The sequence below is a fragment of the Nilaparvata lugens genome, chromosome 3, assembly GCF_014356525.2.
Source record: "Nilaparvata lugens isolate BPH chromosome 3, ASM1435652v1, whole genome shotgun sequence".
NCBI lineage: Eukaryota > Metazoa > Arthropoda > Insecta > Hemiptera > Delphacidae > Nilaparvata > Nilaparvata lugens.
This window is the reverse complement of record NC_052506.1, coordinates 13,746,385-13,764,845: the sequence shown is the minus strand read 5'-3', so window position 1 is coordinate 13,764,845 and position 18,461 is coordinate 13,746,385. Positions and strand designations below refer to the sequence as shown.

Here is an 18,461-nt window from a genome sequence, read left to right as displayed (position 1 = left end):
GATTGTAGCATCTAGTAATAATAAATTTCTATGTCCTGCACTACTTTTAAAACCTACTTTATGTATCTGATGTTTTTGTACTGGTGCTTATTTTATGTCCATTGATGTGAGTATATTTTCAACAATTCCGCAAGGAATGACTTGTGACTAGACGATATTCAAATGTATATTGTATTATATGCTGTGTTGAATAAAGAGATTATCTTATCTTATCTTATATTTTCAAATCCCGTACCGTAATCAAACTACTGTATATTGAAAATTCATGATTGACTATGGTAGGTGATATGTATCGTAATAAAAAAATATGAAAGGTAACAATTATGATACAGTAGTAAGTGTATACGTAAGTATAGTAAAAGTAAGTCTGATACGGTAGGCCTATTATACATTTCTATGCATGGTCCCGAGGATCGAGTAATATAGGCAATAGGTATAAGTAGTAATATAATGAGCGAGATCTCACTAGATACTTCACTAATATAATTAATTTGATATGATGATTGTGAAATAAAATAAATAAATATTTATGGCCATACCAACTTGCCTAGCCCTATTGGAATTCACTTGAAAATGTCAGCATTCATTTCAAGTGGCATGCATGTTTCAAGATGACAGTGTGAAGTGAATTTGACTGTGGCCTCTCCACCCTTGACTACGCCCTTCTAATTTCTAAATACAAAGAGCAATTAATTAATACATAATATATGTTTTCCTTTGAGACTGGCGTGTCTCATCTGATATTGAAAACGAGAACAATACCCGCCATAATATTGTATTTGTTTAAAAACTGCCAGTTTATTCTCTACTGTGTAGACGATCTAAGAATTTATAAGGAGAGACAGAGACTATTCTCTGAGACGATCTAGGAATCAAGAAGAAGAGAGAGAGACTCAGAGAATCATAAGCAACACTTCCAGATAAGGTTCAACTGTTCTCATCTGGTCAATTCTAAGTGAATTCAATATTTCAGTACTATAGATTCCTTTTGTAGTTCAACTAGAGATTTATGAATGTCATGGTATAGCATAGCTCTACGAAGCTTATTCCAGTGTTCAACTTTTTGGTTTCACTCTAAGGGCGAACATTATGACTTGAGAATATTCACTTGAAAACCAAACATAGAAGAAACATTTCAAATTATTATCACTGAAATAGGAAATATTCACTTAACACTTCAAGATTGTCTAGAACGGAACTATTGTAAGCTATTAAATCTATACCGGCAATGAGTCTGTTCTCTTCAGCATAGTAATCATTATAAATATTTTTTAATAATTATTCTTAAAATTATTATTCTATTATTTCTTAATTTATTATTTTTTCTTGATACTATTCTATACATAGCCTACTATATAATATTACTAGTTTACCCGGCGAAATTCGTACCGCCAAAAAGTCAATGTATCTCATACACTTGACTTTATTTGGTGAATCATGAAATTTATCTGACAATCAATATTTTCATTTACATCTCAATACGGACTTCCTATGTGCTTACAACTACCGTTTTAATATCAGTAAACAATTTTATCAGAGAGTGGCGTGTTTATTACAGCTGGTAAGTTTAGATGCTAAATAATATTATCACAACATGATCTTTAATCATGATGATCTTCCCGTTCTACACGTTAGCCACTTGGCCGACAATTTCGAAAACATAGGTATGTAAAATGGATCAATATATAATTATCATTAGCCCTTCTATTAAAATTTCTGGTCAGAAACCATCCCCAATATTTACACAACATAATATTCCCAAAGTTTCATGCCGATCTGTCAAGTAGTTTTCGAGTCTATAGGGAACAAACAAACAAACACACAAACAGACATTCATTTTTATATATAGAGATATTGATATACTATACATATTATCTAATAGACGGTGGGTGCCACAATATAGATAAACTATTAACTTGGCCAAAAGCTTCTTTACTCTAAAACTTCACTCATTGAACCTAAATTAAATACCGTAGAGTGTCTGTTACTTTGTTATGAAAAGTCAATTTGTCGGTTCTTAAAATTGAAGTGAGAACAAGATGTGAAAGCGTATAAAGAGGCATATTTATTTATTTAGCCATGTACAATAATTATTTTTACAGTTATATGAGGAGGCACAACAGGCTTATGCCCAAAACTGTCCCTTTTCAAATTTATACTACTGTCCAAATCAAAATCTAGGTTAAGCTACTAGCACTTATTAAAATACTTTAACGATTTAAAATTTTCAACTAAAAATATATATCATAAATAACTAAATTTCACAGAATTAAAATGGTTATTAAAAAACCTAAATTTTGAATAAAATTGGAAAATTTCGAACCAAAAACTTTTACTATTTAGAACTAGTTATTATGGTAATATTAAATTAACCTTATTGAAGTCCAAAAATAGAATTTTGTTTTGTGAAATATTTTTCAAGAGAATCTATTATGTGCCGGTACCTATTAAACCAAATCTGATGAAAATGCTTTTTATCTAATCATAATTTGATTTAAAAGCTCAAAAATACTAAAGGGCGAGTCATGGGACTCGATAAACAACAATTTCTTGTATTCTATTCAACTTGAGATTTTTATTTTTATTTCTATTTATAATTTGATCAATATGACACCTTGTACTGTGAATTGATTTATTGATGACTATTTCTTGTCTGGACTGTCTTTCCAATGAATTGTGCTGATCCGCATTTTTATTTGCAGTTTCGACGAGGGAAAGCATTCAAAATGGCAGCTTCATCATCCCAAACAATCCAATCAAGTTTCAATATTATTGGCTATTTTCTTCTTCTCCTTGGAATTTATCCGTTTCATTACAAGTCGGCTAAGAGAACAAAGTTGTATCGAATCCTGCAAATGATCTACTGCTCCATAGTCACTATTATTCACTCAATAGTGATTTTGTTACTAACATATTCCGCTTTTCTTTACTTCATACTATATTTACAACTGCATAATGTGAACATGGTGGCCTACTATATTTCTTCAGTAATCACCATGAAAGCATGTCTGGTGCAGAGAGCTCTCTATTACTGGAAGGCAGCTGACATTTATGATCACTTGAACGATTGGAGGAATTTCGAGATTGAGTACAAATCGTTCACTGGAAAGAAGCTGAACGCTGTGAGTTACAAGAAAACTCTCATAGTTGCTATTTTGTCACCACTGGTCATAGTATATGTGACAATTATGAGTTTCCTGGGAGAAAACAGTAACGGTGGGTACCCAAAAAAGATGTTTAATAGTCACACACTAAAATATCTGTTCATTATCCTACATTTTTCTTCCTTTATTACAAAGGTTTTGGATTTGTAGAGTTGGAATTATATGCAGGGTTAGAATTACGAAAAATACAATTGAATAATGAAGCTATTCTAGAAAGTAATAAATTTAGAGGAGTACTGTTAGGCCCGCTCCAGTAGACCCATGTTAATCGATGTTTTGTAAACTATTGCTATAGAATTATTCATAATCAATTAGCTGACAAGTGGATTATTCATTGCACGTATTACACAGATGTCTAGAGAAGCCTAGCAATGGTTTACAAAACATCCCACGGCGTGGGTTGCTTTTCGTGGATTAGCGTGGGTCTACTTTGCGGTGGGCCTTACTGCCATTATAGATTCCTGTATATTGAATGAGGAAATGATTATCTAACAACAAGAGTTGCTCATTGAAAAATTAGATTTTTTGTGGTTGTAAATTTGTAATATGGTTTGTTTGGGTTTCACCGATTAATCAGAATTTTTATTTTGAAGATATATAGTATGGAGCATATACCATCAATCAACCTGTATTGTACTACTTATTGCAACTACTGTATTCATTTAAATAAATAAACTCTACTTGGGTATTAATTATTTGTACAGGTCTACTTGATAGCTTTTTTATAGTGTCACTAGTGCCCTTTTTATTTTTCTTAGACACATTTAAAGATATGCCTTTGTACCGGAATAAGCTCCTCTTGGGTATTCATCATTTCTACAGGTCTACCTGATACCTTTTTTATAGTGTTACTAGTACCCTTTTATTTTTTTCTTAGACACGTTTAAAGATATGCCTTTTTGCACACTTGATTACCGGCCATGTCTTCAAAAAAATCAAATTGTAATAATGATTCTGTAAAAAAGACACTTATTAAATGTATTTATTCACTCCAAGAATATTGTCAAAAATCGAATTTCCAATAATTGACTTTCGAACAAATTCTATTATCACATGATTCGCATGAGAATAAATATGTTTTGTTGTGTGTTTTTAGGACCTCCACCTAGTGTCCTGGTTGCATTCCTCACAATTGTTTTCTTCTCAGTCATACAACTGATGAGACTCTACACAGAGCTGATGTGGTACTTGTTCTCCAATGCACTGAAGAATGCAGCCCTGCAGCTTGCCGACGATTACAAGAGTGACCCTTGTCAGGAAAGCGGGTTGGACAGAGCTAACTACGAGTACTTGTGGATAAAGTTGGCCCAGCTACAGAACCGGTTACCAAAGACACTATCCAAGATCTATGGTTATCAGTTGGCCGTCAATTTTCTTCAGTTACTTTTTTACGGATTTGTCTTTTTCGAGTTTATATTTCGTTACATGACGATAGATATTCTACTCAAAACTCTGCGAAACCCGCATGAGCGATACCACTTCATCTACTTGATGTCCGGTCTTTATGGCCAGACAACAATATGCTTCGTATACCTATGGCTTGGGTCAGTCACTGCTGGGGCAGCACAGAAAGCGGTACGTTTCTATTACTTACTGGGGCTATTCCTATACATGGTGTTTCAGAAGTAGTGTCGAACATTTTAGGGTATTGTTCCTGGATGATAGGAGACTACAAAAGTCGTATTTGAAGTGTCCAAAACTCAGCGGTTATTCTTATAGCTGCCATTTTGCTTTTTTTCACTTAGGAATTTTTATCTCAAGAACGAAATGTTGTATTGATCTGAAATTTTTCATGAATATTTATACTATGGAGACTCAACTTTAAAAAATAATATAAAGAATTTTCAATGTACATATTCAAAATGGCGGCCATTTTAAATTTTTGATGACAAATTTCACGAAAACCTTTCACTTTACAGAAATTTTACAAGAGACAAAAAATTAGCAAATTTTATAAATATTTCAAGGATATTTATTAAGATTGGTCAAAGAATAACAGAGAAATTAGATCTTTTCGTACTGCATGCATGACCACTTTTCACAATATGTACATCAAAAAAATTTTGTTTTAATTTTTAAAAATGAGTCTCTAAAGCAAGAATATTCTTGCCAAATTTTAGATCAATACAACATTTCGTTTCTTGAGATAAAAATTCTTAAGTGAAAAAATAAAATGGCAGCTATAAGGATAACCGCTAAGTTTTGGACACTTCAAATACAACATTATTGTAGTCTCCTATCATCCAGGAACAATACCCTAAAATGTTCGACACTACTTCTGAAACAGCCTGTATATCTTAATATATTTCCATCACTTACTGTGCTTGAAGTGAGATTGAATCAATATGGGATGAAATTGAATTGAAATTGCTGGGAAATCACAACAAGCAGAAAGTTTCTACTGAAATATTAATAATCTTATTACAATAGTATATTTCGCACCAGGAGCAGAAAATGAGATTTTTCCGGCTCGAAATCGGTTTTCAAAGATTGAGAGCCGGAAAAACATTTTTGCCCGTGGTGCGAACACTATTTTTCGCCACACACAAAAATAAACAATATATATATGAGAATAGTTGTTTACTAAGCACTTCCGAAAGCAGAAGTGGAAGGTGATAGCTCTAGCAAATCTGAGATAATCTGAATATCAGGAAATTGTCCAAGTATTTTTATTTTTAATTATGATTTGTCTAAATAACCTAAAAGATGATGTTCAATTATGTGGGAGGTTGAGTTTATACTTTTTTATTCTTTCAAATGACAGTAAGATGATATTATTATAAATGTTTTAATTATTGAATAATGAACACAAATAATGAAAAGTTTTTTGATCAGCTGTTTTTTGATCACCTTTCTTATTTCCATGTTAGCGGCTGGAAAGGGTACTCTTTCCGGCCAAGGCCGGAAAGAAACCTGTTCTGACGTCAGACGAGAGTCGTCTGCAAACAATGTCTTTCAGATCTACGTAGGAACTGGAAAACAGCTGCTTTCTGTGCAGTGTGTCGAAAACAATTTTTCTACACTATTTTTTCCATACAGTATTTCTTACCTAAATTAATCCCAATATTGATAAGGTTTGAGCTCAAGACTAGATAAATAACAAGTGCAAAAACGAGCGGATACCGACGCTGTACCGTCAACTTTCTTCAAGTACTTTTTCACGGATTTGTCTTTCTCGAGTTTATATTTAGTTACATGACGAGGGATATTCTACTTGATTTATATTTTACGATAGATTATTTATTAGGAAGAATCCTGTCTCCGCCTGAATTGATTAACTAGTAACTCTAGTCTCTTTGTTTCAAGTAACTCAATCATAACTTATTTTACTTAAATCAATCAAAATTATAATACATAATTATCATTTTAATCGAAGTGAACATGACCAAAATAATCTTCCATGAATAGGTTCATTCCTGATTTGCGAATTGTTAAAATGAAACTTCATAATGGTATAATGATAAAAAATATAATAAATAAATACATTACAGAAATAACCATATAAAACAAATAATCATTGAAATAGTGTAATTATAGGATTTTTTGTTATGAATGATACTGATTTATAATATTAATAGAAAATATTGAATTTACAGTTGCTTGAAAATACAAAGAAAAAATTGTTGGAAATATTATCTGATAGTGCAAAAATTACTGCAGTTCTTCACCAACAGGTAAGCAATAACCTAATTTACTGTGAGATAGAACGCAAATACAGTAGCCTATTATCATGCAAGCTCACGGATTATTGACTTTTCATTTGTATGCCAAAGATTATTCACTCCTATTCTTGAACTTGAAATTTGTATGCCCAATTTTATAATAGAAATTTATTCCTCTACTGAGAAAAGTATTCATACTATTTTTTCGTATAAACTTGAAAAAAATACTTCAAAAAGAAAATTGGCATGAATATAGTGCTATTTTAAGCTCTTAGTATTGACACAATATCAACACATTTATTGTTAGGTTAGGAGGAAATATTTGGATTTCTTCTTCCACAAATTAACTATATTGATTCTTGAAAATATGTGCTACAAAGCTAGTGATATTGATGCATGAGCTTCTGTGAGTATTGTGAAAACACTACAACCGAATTAAATCATGGTTTATCATTCCACTGAGTTTATTTTTTGTAAATTCGAAATAATATGATGTGAAAATGAGGATAAATATTGCATTTTTTAAGCACTTTACTAATGTAATTATTATTAGTACACCTGCTCTAGAACATGGGTTTCCCATAGTTGAGTAGGATAATTTCCGAAAAAAATTATATTTGTATTAAATTTCGTATATTGCATTTTTGAATATTATGTACATTTTATTGATTGTTTATTTGTATATTAATGGAAATAAAATTTATTTGTATTATTTGTAGTTGTCTTCACTCCTCATCCTGCAAGTATTGCAGGAGTAATAAGTGAGTAGCAATAAAATAGGAATGAGAATTCCCTCAAAAACTAATATTTTAGAACATATCTGATTTAAGAGCATCATAAACTCATCTATTATATTCTGTAGAAGTATTGAATTCAATTTATATGTATCACAATTATTAATTCATAATTGTAAGTTAGAAACGGATCTATTAATTTTATTGTATGATCCTTTTATGTATAATTCTCTATCTAACAGCATTGTATTTAAGTATTGTTAATGCATGAAAAATGTATCATCTTTGCAGGCGAAACGGTTCCTACAGAAAGTAAGTGCAACTAAAACACAGATAACGTTCAGTGGCTATGGAAGAATCGACAGACAATTTTTTTGCACGGTAAGATATGAAAAAGAAAATTTTATATGAGTAGAGGTTACTATTTATTCCATAGGCAAGAGATAATTAAAGCGCTTCAAGAATCATTGTCTTTCACTTGAATGAATCAAACTATGTTTATTAGTTATTTTTTATTCAATAATTTTATGCTTTTAATCAAAAGAAGGATTTCTAAACCGAAGTAAATGACTACTACTCTGATTTCATTTCCAGCAAAAGATACATCATTTCTAGTAGATACCTCTAATGAGGTACAATCTAGTTTTAAAAACTTTATTGTTCCTGTACCAGATAATTATGAGGATTTTCCAATAAAAACTTTGGTTTTATTTCTTTCAGATTCTTATCACATGGATAAATTACATGATTATTCTCCTGCAATTCAAGACTTCGTTCTATGAAGAAGACAAGGATGAAACCATAAAAGAAACAAGCAGAAATAAGAGATCTATTCCAAATGCGGATTCGACTGAGTTCCAAAGTAACCATTCGTTTTTTAGTTTTGATAACATGGGTATGAATAGGTCAACATCACTCCCGTTTATACATGGCTGGTTCGCATTGTCAACTATATACAAACTCGAATAGTTCGGACTTGTACAAAATTTTGTGAGAATTTGGTCACAGAAATTTTAAAGTTTGAATACGATAGACTAGTATTGACTTAGTGAGTTAGATTTTGTGGAATGTTCCTTAATGAAGTTTTAAAATAAATTTGATAGTAGAAGTAACATTAAAATAAAATTAATACTAAGCCTTCAAGCATTTTTATAATTTTTGGGGAACTTATATGACTTCAAAAAACCATCAGTTGAAGCAGAAAAAAATGGTTAACAGCAAGATGTTTCCACTACTCAATAGAGCATATAGCATACATTTATTGATTTTAAATAGAGAACTATAATAATTGAGTCATGAATATTATTATTATTTTATCGATTCAATGATACAAATGGTACAATATATAATGGATAATATGAATCTATAATATAATGGTACAAATAATACAATAGGTCACTGTCACTGATATAAAAAGGAAATTGTAAATTGAAAATTATTTATTTGAAAATGACTCATATATCAATAGTGGACCTGTTTCTTGCAGTACAATAGAAAATCAATTAGTGAATTGCATATACAGTTCCTAAGCATGCACTGAGTAGGCTACTATATATGAATCTATTTATGAATTAATTAAAGCCAACTTTTTCCCGATCAATTTAGATTTTCATGCAAAGTATAGTTTGTAGTTTCACTACTTCTTGCTCATTTTAAAAGTATTGAATGCTGAGAATTGAAAATGACATTCAAAAGAATACAAAAAAATGTATAATAAGAATGCAATTTTTTCAAGTATTATAAAATTTACAACTATGAGATGACTAATTTATTTTTCTATTGCCACTGATGCTTCATCATAATTTCTGATTGATTATTTATAATTTTTTATTACCAACATCTTAGCCAGTTTTGTTATAGTAAAAAAATAATTGAAATTAGAATATTTCATATTGAAATATTAAGGTGCGTACAGACTTTCGCTCTGCTCCGCAACCGAACGTCACTCCAGCAGAGCGATTGATGATCGACCGGCGAGCAACAGTGATTCGACCGGGGAACGCGAGAAGATCTAACATCTTCTGTAACGTTCATGATGGGTGCGTGGGCGGCGCGACTGTGGTTCGATGGAGGAACGAGGGCGGTACGAGGGAGGAGCGTGCTCGGTGCGGGTTGGAAGAGCGCATATGTGTACGCAGCTATAGAAATACATATTCTAATTCTTCAATGAAGTGAGAATGTGGGAAATATGTCTCGTACAAAACGTACGTACTTATAAAAACAAACAAAACAGAATTGCTTCACAAAATAAAAAATAAAATCTAAATTGAGGTACCTACTTATTGAGGTACTTTCAAGAGTCTAAACTATGATAGAGATACAGTGCTACATCATTGGAATATTTTCCAAGTTATAATAAATTGCAATACAATCTATAGATTACCATAGTCTGTGGTACTTTTATAGAAGTTTTGTTATGTTAAATGATTGAATGTTACTTATAGAAATTACAAAAAAATATGCATCCATTAGGATTTGCGACTAGCATAAGTGATGTTTTGATTTACACAATACAAATTCGACACAAATAAATGCAGCAGCTAACAATAGACCTCAACAATTTCGTCCTTATTTATCACCAACTGCTCTCTCGTGTCCTGACATGAAAGATATATTCCGAATTGCAACTTGCCTTTGAGTGAAGCAGCCAGAGTTGTGAGTGGTTCGTTGGTTTTCTTTCCAGACTTTTGATCTATACATATCATCTGACATCTTCTACAAGGACCCGTAACCTGAAACAGATATTACATTCATGATAGAATACGGCTACTTGAATGCTCAGTAAGATTAATATTACCCTTTTGTTATATTTTTATATAAACACGACTAATTTCGAGCACTTATGCCATTTTGACACTTGATATAGAGCATAAGTGCTCGAACTATACGTGTTTATATAAAAATATAACAAAAGAGTACTAATATTTTTTTATAATTAATTATATTAATGAATGTGATGTTTAGAAAATGAGTTATAGTAATACAAACTTTTGAAATGGAATAGCGAGGAAACAAAAGAATTAACCTAAAATACTTGGAAACTGAAATAGTTGAATTGAAGAATGAAATGAATTTTCAATACATAATAGTTTTGGTTAAGAAAATGTTATGACTTTTAGTAATATGAACATTAAGGTTTGAGAAGCATACTGCCATGAACACAATTCTTTATTCTTGCAATAAGTACATCATCAAAATTATTTTTGAATTAAATTGAAAAATCTTTATTCATTAAACATGTACAAAAGTGTCACAAAATTTTATGTAGCCTAAATAAAAATAACAAACAAATTTCATACACATCAATTATCATCAAACTCCTGTAACGAATACAGTGATCAACCTACCAAATATTCATTCAACTCAACACCAAACCTTTTAATATCTTGAAATTTTTTGGCAATTTTGTAAAAAATGACCTTCCCCTGGAAAATGTTATGATTAGAAATGATAGGAAGAGATAAAATAAGGTAGCCTTGTGCTGTTCCTCTCCCAAATTTAGATTGGGTAACACATAGTTCGAAATAGATTGTCATGTAGTTCTTCACATCACAAAATTTTCATTCCAAAAATATTTTCACAAAACAGATTTTCAAATTTAGATGCTTCAAAATCAAACATAGAAGAAATATTACACATTAAGAAAAAATAGAAAATATTCATATATTAGAGAAATTTTGCTCATTGCTCAATTCCAACCAGCCCAAAGATCACAAAAAATTATTAATCTGATGGAAACGTTTGAGAGGAGCAGAGAATGAAAATAAGCACATAATCTCTGAAATGTTTTTTCCATGCAGCATTGAAACAAACTGATGGAATAAATTGGTATAAGCTGCTGTATTTTTCAATCTCATCACCATCAAGATATTATTTATTAAGAAGAATAAATAAAAATGTTAAATTTAATTAATGTTTCAATTAAACAGTTCTCGGTGGATAGGCCTATATGAATAGAATTTGCTATTCACCTTGAACAAGACGTTTCCTATTCGCACAGCTTTCCAGGTCTGTTCAATGAATGGCTCCAGTTGAGGGCCATCCACAACCAAATTGGCACGAAACCGGTCCACCATGCTTTCCTGTAAGCAAATATATCGATATTATAAATATGCCATATATTAAACATTGAATAGACAAATTGATACAATGAATAATATATTATACAGGGTGTTATGAAAAAGGTGCCCATAAGCCAGGGGGTGATTCCTCACATCAAAAGAAGAGAAAAAGTTCCAATTAACATAGGTCCAAAAATGCTTATTTACCAAGTTATACATGGTGAAAGATTTCGTCTGAATTTCAGTTCCCCTGCCCTACGGGTATTTGTTGGCTGTTAATTAAGATGTTAAATTCAGCGTACTTTATGTAAAATGAACTGAGAAATTAAATAAAACCGTTTTCCATAAAGATCTTGTCTATTTTTCATGCGTTTTGTATGCAATTAAGTATTATTTTGTCAAGGTTGCGTTTGCCTATTATAGACTTATTCTACATCTTTCTCTCCGAAATTAAATTCTCTACAAGTTCTGTGAGAAAATATCTTGGGTTTAATGTACCTTTAACATAGTAAATCTGCTTAAAACCTTAAACGAACTTGTTTTTCGGGACCAAGTTTCGCGTATTTCATCACATATCTTAAAAATTACTGTAGCTAATGGCCTGGAAACGGTTTTATTTAATTTCTCAGTTCATTTTACATGAAGTACACTGAATTTAACATCTTGATTAACAGCCTGATTAATACCCTGTATAACTTGGTAACTAAGCATTTTCGGACCAATGTTAATTAGAACGTTTTTCTTTTTTTGATGTGAGAAATCACCCCCTGGCTAAGCACCTTTTTCCAGAACACCCTGTACATTGAATAGACTTTATTGTATTAATTAATCCATATAAGTACACTGTATTCAAACAATGAAATTTGAATAAAATTTTTAAAAAATGGGAAAATCAATCATCAAATGTGATCATTTCAAAATATATTAAAAAAATAAATATTTAGGTTGTTGAAAACTAAAATATGAATTTCTGTTGAAGACTGGAATATTGAACAAAGAAATTAAACTCCAATCAACTTCATTTGAAATTATTTTATTTATTTATTACAATATTTAAAAAAAATACTCATATGCAAGCTCTTTCGAGCATGGGAGTACCAAATACATAATATATAAATTATTGATTTCACATGATACTGAATAAAAAAATATCAGAATTAAACAAGAAATAAGAACTGTTTATCATAAATCTTAAATCTATCAATTCATGAATCATAAATTTGTCCGCTCTTGAATTATAAATGACAATAATATTAATAAAGCATTGAGAGCATATGAAAATTTTCCACTTTTCAATTCAGAGTCTGTCAATATTTTTTATTTAAATTACTGTGAAATTGTATTTGTTGCCAACCACATATATACCTCATAAGAGAGGCTTTTGTTCTTTAAAGAATGTAAATAAAGCTATTATTATTATTAAGAACATATGAAGAAAGTACTTGATAAATGATCTAAAGTTACAGCGACAGCACAATAGCTATGAAAGTGAAGTGTATCATGATAAACTTTGAACAAAAACACAATAGACACTACACAATAATGTTACACGTGCATTCGAAATCGTGTTCAGGCATAGCAATTAGGAAAATTTTCAATCTACGTTTAAACATATTTAATAAGGCACTTGCATTTAGACCGAAACATTAAAGTATGATGATTCATGTTTCAATTTGGAATTTGATGGCTTAAATTTGATAGCGTTGATGTTTCGATTTGACTTACCTTTTTACAATCTGAACCTTCAGGAAGGAGATTCGACAACCAGTCGATGCTTGCTTTGTTCACTAGGAGGTACTGGGATTGATTGGACAGAGAGAGTAGAGACTTTCCACTGCTATCTGAAATGATATCATTAATAAAGAAACGAGACTAGCATGAGACAAAACATAGAGAATATGAGGACAATGAATTCAGGCTGCTCTGACTTCAAATAGATATTCAAATATAATGAAATAATGTTTTTTAATGTGATCATGACCCAAAAAATAGTAATATTATTGATTGATATATTGATTTTTTGGATTGTTTTCGCATTATTGCAATCCTATACACTAAAATCTATATATTATAACTGTAGATGATATTATACTTAGGTGTTATTCTCTCATATGAGCACGTTGCTCTTGATCAAACAAAATAAAATAAAATTTGATTTGAATCATGACAACGGATTGCTAGAATTATTTTCATAATTTTTTTTTCTGGAAATGTACTAAATCTTCTCCATAAATTGACTTACAAGGAAAGTATGTTGTTATGTTGTAAAAATGTTGTTATGTTGTAAATAAAGAAGATCGTATTGTTGAAGTGTGCTTTTTAATTCCAACTTATTCCACATAACATTCTGTTTGGTGTGCTTTTGGAGCTCCACATTAAGCTTCTAAATTCGAAATTGAAAATGTATGTAGTGTTTTGTTTCAATGTAGAAATTAGTGAAGAATTGAAAAGTTTCACATATTAACCTTTATTTGGACAATTTATTTAATGAAATTGGGATAAGAAGAAGTTTTGGACTGTAGTATGTTTCTTTGTCTTTAAGTTGATTGTGAATGATGAATAAATAAATATAGAAATATAAATATATAGTCAATAAATATATAGATTATAGACTATAGGATTATAATGCGAAAACAAACAAAACAAATTAATCCATATATGAGATAAACAGTGCAACTAAATTATGTGCATAAGCCAGAATAAGATAATACGTAATAGTCCTCAATACGGATTAACGAAGAATAAGACAAATAAATATATGTTACTCTAGAATCACTCATCATGACAATACTTGCTTCGTCACAACAAAGAATGATACAAACATAATAATCTGTGATAATATTCCGAAAGTCAGTGGAGTCTAAACTTCAGCAATAAAAAAAGTCTGAGATTCCTAGTTAATGATACAACATAATTTCATGGCTGATCGTCAACCGGCATTATATCTGCCGCCTTGAAAATGCTGATTGTATTAATTTCAATAAGAAATTATAATGAAAAGTACTTATTTTCTCCACAATATTTTTAGGCATTACTGTCCGAACTTCGTCACGTCACCAAAAAATAAAAAAGTCATTCAATATTTATTATATTAATCTATTTATTTAAGAAAAAAATTAAAATTATCACAAACCCTCATTCCGTGCTTGTTTCACAGTCCTGTTGTCTTTCGGACTCTGTTGAATTAATCTGATTCCAGGCCGATTTAGAACTGAAGATAACCAACTGGACACTTCATTGCCACAGTCTATGGCAGCGATGCAGTCTCCACACACTTTGCTCTGGCACATTGATACATCTTGCACATCTTGTACGTCATCAGTTTGCAATTTTACCGAACAAGGGTTGTGTCCTGCAACAAATCCAATATTTCATTGTGGGGTTTTTCGGTGCTAAAGATCGATAATCCATAGTCAAGTTAATTTTATATTTGATTTGATTTGAAGGCGGTTGTAATATAAAAATATCGGGGGACCGAGCTTCGATCTGGAGTACAAAAGTATAAAAAATTAATTACGAAAGAATAAATTATAATATATTTATAGTTCATACAAAAAGGTTCTATTCAATCACAGTGGATTGAGGTTAATTTCTAGAGGAATGCAAAAATTTATCTCACAAAGACCCGGTTGCAAAAAAGCCGGTTTAATCTTAATCCTGATTAATTTCACGTGAACCAAATAAGAGAAGACCATTTCAAAAAGATGGCTTCTCTGGTTGGTTCTAATCATTATTAAAATAATTTAACCAGCTTTTATGCAACCGGCACTAAAAACCTGATTGAATGATTACAAAAGTTCAACAGCTAAGTCATAATTTTGTCTCAGTCCCATACACATGCACTCGCTCACTCACTTCCATCATCAACAGACGACGAAATTATCAGCTATTTTTCCAATGATGAATACCGTAATAATTATCCTTTTAATGTCCTTCAGCGAGTTTACCCAGGGATGAGACGTAGTGCAATCGAATTTTTATATTATAAACCTACTATGTTCTGAATTTCGTGAGAATCGTTAGAGCAGTTTTCGAGATCCGGTGACATACAAACATCTTAACATATAAACAGAAATTTCTCGTTTAATAGTACAGGATATTAAAATTGTAATTCTCAACCAACTTGAAATCATTGATGGATAGGTCATTTATAAGAATTGCACAAGATGAGTATCTATTCAGAAAAACTTTCATGTTTTCTAAAAACATTTCATACTGAATGTCCTCAGCAATAACTAAATGGAAGATTAAATTCCAATAAGTTGAATCTGTGTTTTTTATGATCAATCATTTATTAATTTTTTCATATTGAAATAAACATCATGTTTGGGGACTTGATACATTTAAAATAGAATTTATCAAGAAATTTAGTTATCATTGTTCTACGATAGTCCTTTTTATTACTATTAATGCCCTATTTATCGGATTAGTGTTTCACTAATATGCAAAATCGGGTGCAAATACTTATTTGGACAATATTATTAATTTATAAACTGTACTCCCCCTCTCAATTCCCTGGTATGAGACCAGAGAGGTATAGGATGATTGAGAGCAGATGATCAAGAATGATATTCCCTCAGTCCAATGCAATTTACAGAATACGGAGTATCAGTTTCACGACGTTGAAATTTCAGATTCGAAAATATTACTGCAATGATTCAATAAATTCACGTTTTCCAGTAATATCAAATTCAAGAAACAGCCTTCACTTAAGAACACTAATCAGATTATTTTTCTGCGAGAAAATAGTGTCTATTGTTTCTAGTTGAAGTGTGCCCAAAAACTTCCCAGTAAAAGTGGATTAACTAGTAATAACAGAAATATTTTTTATTATATTCTAGCAGGTACCCGTGCTCCGCAAGGGTCAATTTTAAAACTTTACAAACTGAAATCTTGGTGTGATGAAATCTTGAAAAATTGAAAAGAGGCCTATAACCATCCTCAATTAACTAAGAATCTAAATGCAAAAAATATTAATGTTGATCAGTCCAGTAGTTCAGACGCGATGATGCGTCAGACATAATTTCCCATCCTTTTTGTGTACAAGCCAATTCTTTCCTTTATAATAGTACAGATGAAAACAACTTGAAAATTGTGCGACTACAAATTTCAAGTGGCGGTTCCTTAAACATACAATGAAACACAATACAAATTATCAAGTACCCTTTATTTTATTGCCACACTACTATTTTCAATTCTTCAAGAGCCATTTTCAAGTGTAATATGAACTAAATCATATATATTTCAACAGAATGAAATATACAACTGAATCATACAATGGAATGTCATAATTGAATTGCATACACACCATCTGCACGAAGAATAAGTTCTTCATTGGATAGATTCAACTGTGGTTTGATGAGACATAGATTTGGTTCAGTTTTTTGAGTGAGAGCTACGCCTGAAGCTGAGACCACCATCCACTGTCTATCATACTGGAGCCCTCGGCAATCCAATATCCAGCTACTGGCAACCGACAGACTTCCACACGATTTGATTGGATAGAGATTGATTTCATGGAGTCTGCATTCACTAGAAAATTGAAGCAAAATCTAACATCAATGATCGTCGTCATTTCATTTCAAGTGATATATTCAATACAATTCCATAGTTTTTATAGAGGGAAAATTCCCCTTTCGAACCAAACATGTAGGTGAACTGATGGATTTATAATCAAAAGCGTATACATCAGAGAATAGGACGTTCATTTTTACAGATGGAATTAAATAGAGAATGCATTTATTCAAATGCTAATTAATATATCATTATTATTTAACGAAAATCCTAAATAAATGCTGTAAATCACCCCGAAGACTTCTGCTACTGCAGACTTCCCGGGCTGGCAACTAATTTTTGGATAGTAGTTCTCATCGAATTTCCATCTAGCTGTTAACCCTGTTGTCAATGTCTGCAGTAGCAGAAGTCTTCGGGGTGATTTACAGCATTTATTAAGGATTTTCGTTAAATAATAATGATATATTAATTAGCATTTGAATAAATGCATTCTCTATTTAATTCCATCTGTAAAAATTCGTTAAATAATAATGATATATTAATTAGCATTTGAATAAATGCATTCGCTATTTAATTCCATCTGTAACTGGTTGGCCGCTATGGCTTTGTATAAAATGAGCGCGTTTGGTGTAAGGGTAAGCATTCCTGACTGGCAATTGGGAGGTACCGGGTTCGATTCCCGGGCTGGCAACTAATTTTAGGATAGTAGTTCTCATCGAATTTCCATCTAGCTGTTAACCCTGTTGTCAATGTCTGCAGTAGCAGAAGTCTTCGGGGTGATTTACAGCATTTATTTAGGATTTTCGTTAAATAATAATGACTTTCATTTTTCAAAGTTTACCGTAATCTTTTCATGATCTATTAAATAATGAATTTCACTCATTCATTTTATTATCCATGACGAACTGTGAGTAATAATCCGTTTTTGAACTATTTTTAACGACACTACATTATAATTTTTGAATTATAGTTATAAAACTAGTACTTATTGTGGAGAGCTTTCGGATTATTTAAATCCGAATTGAGTTTAAAATGGATTTAAATAATCCGGAAGCGCTCCACAGTGAGTACTAGTTTTAATAACTAATACATATTCAAAAATTACACTGTAGTGACATTAAAAATAGTTCAAAAAACGGAATGAATAATTCCAATTGATAAAAAAATCCCGTCAACCTCTGGCTACAGTTATTCTACTTTTGGAACTCATCTGTGTATTGTAATCATTGGATAGTATTGATAGTAAGTAATTGCCCTGACTAATACAGTAAAAAATGTATTCATCTGATGAGTAGTAGATACAAGGAATAGTGAATTTAAGTATGA

General features: G+C 31.1%; 2 protein-coding genes across 4 annotated transcripts in view; one reads left to right on the top strand and one right to left on the bottom strand.

Annotated features, from left to right (window-relative positions):
• Positions 1–661: 661 nt before the first annotated feature.
• Positions 662–9,460, top strand: LOC111060435 (gustatory and odorant receptor 21a-like). 3 transcript variants are annotated; one of them, XM_039425433.1, is made up of 6 exons: positions 662–925; positions 2,703–3,216; positions 4,261–4,739; positions 6,761–6,838; positions 7,852–7,941; positions 8,281–9,460. In XM_039425433.1, the coding sequence occupies exons 2-6, from the start codon at positions 2,727–2,729 to the stop codon at positions 8,527–8,529; spliced, it is 1,386 nt and encodes a 461-aa protein (XP_039281367.1). In that variant the 5' UTR covers positions 662–925; positions 2,703–2,726; the 3' UTR covers positions 8,530–9,460. The 3 variants fall into 3 exon arrangements, with proteins under 3 accessions (XP_039281367.1, XP_039281368.1, XP_039281366.1); XM_039425434.1 differs by having other exon boundaries at positions 662–955; XM_039425432.1 differs by lacking the exon at positions 662–925 and having other exon boundaries at positions 2,264–3,216; positions 8,281–8,662.
• Positions 8,382–18,461, bottom strand: part of LOC111060434 (molybdenum cofactor sulfurase 3) — a 31,389-nt gene continuing 21,309 nt past the window's right edge. The window contains exons 10-14 of the mRNA XM_039425431.1: positions 16,930–17,153; positions 14,755–14,973; positions 13,347–13,462; positions 11,532–11,642; positions 8,382–10,292 (exon numbers count right to left, since the gene is read on the bottom strand). Of these exons, the coding sequence (XP_039281365.1) occupies positions 10,101–10,292; positions 11,532–11,642; positions 13,347–13,462; positions 14,755–14,973; positions 16,930–17,153 (862 nt within the window). The 3' untranslated portion in view covers positions 8,382–10,100. The remainder of the gene's footprint in view (positions 10,293–11,531; positions 11,643–13,346; positions 13,463–14,754; positions 14,974–16,929; positions 17,154–18,461) is intronic.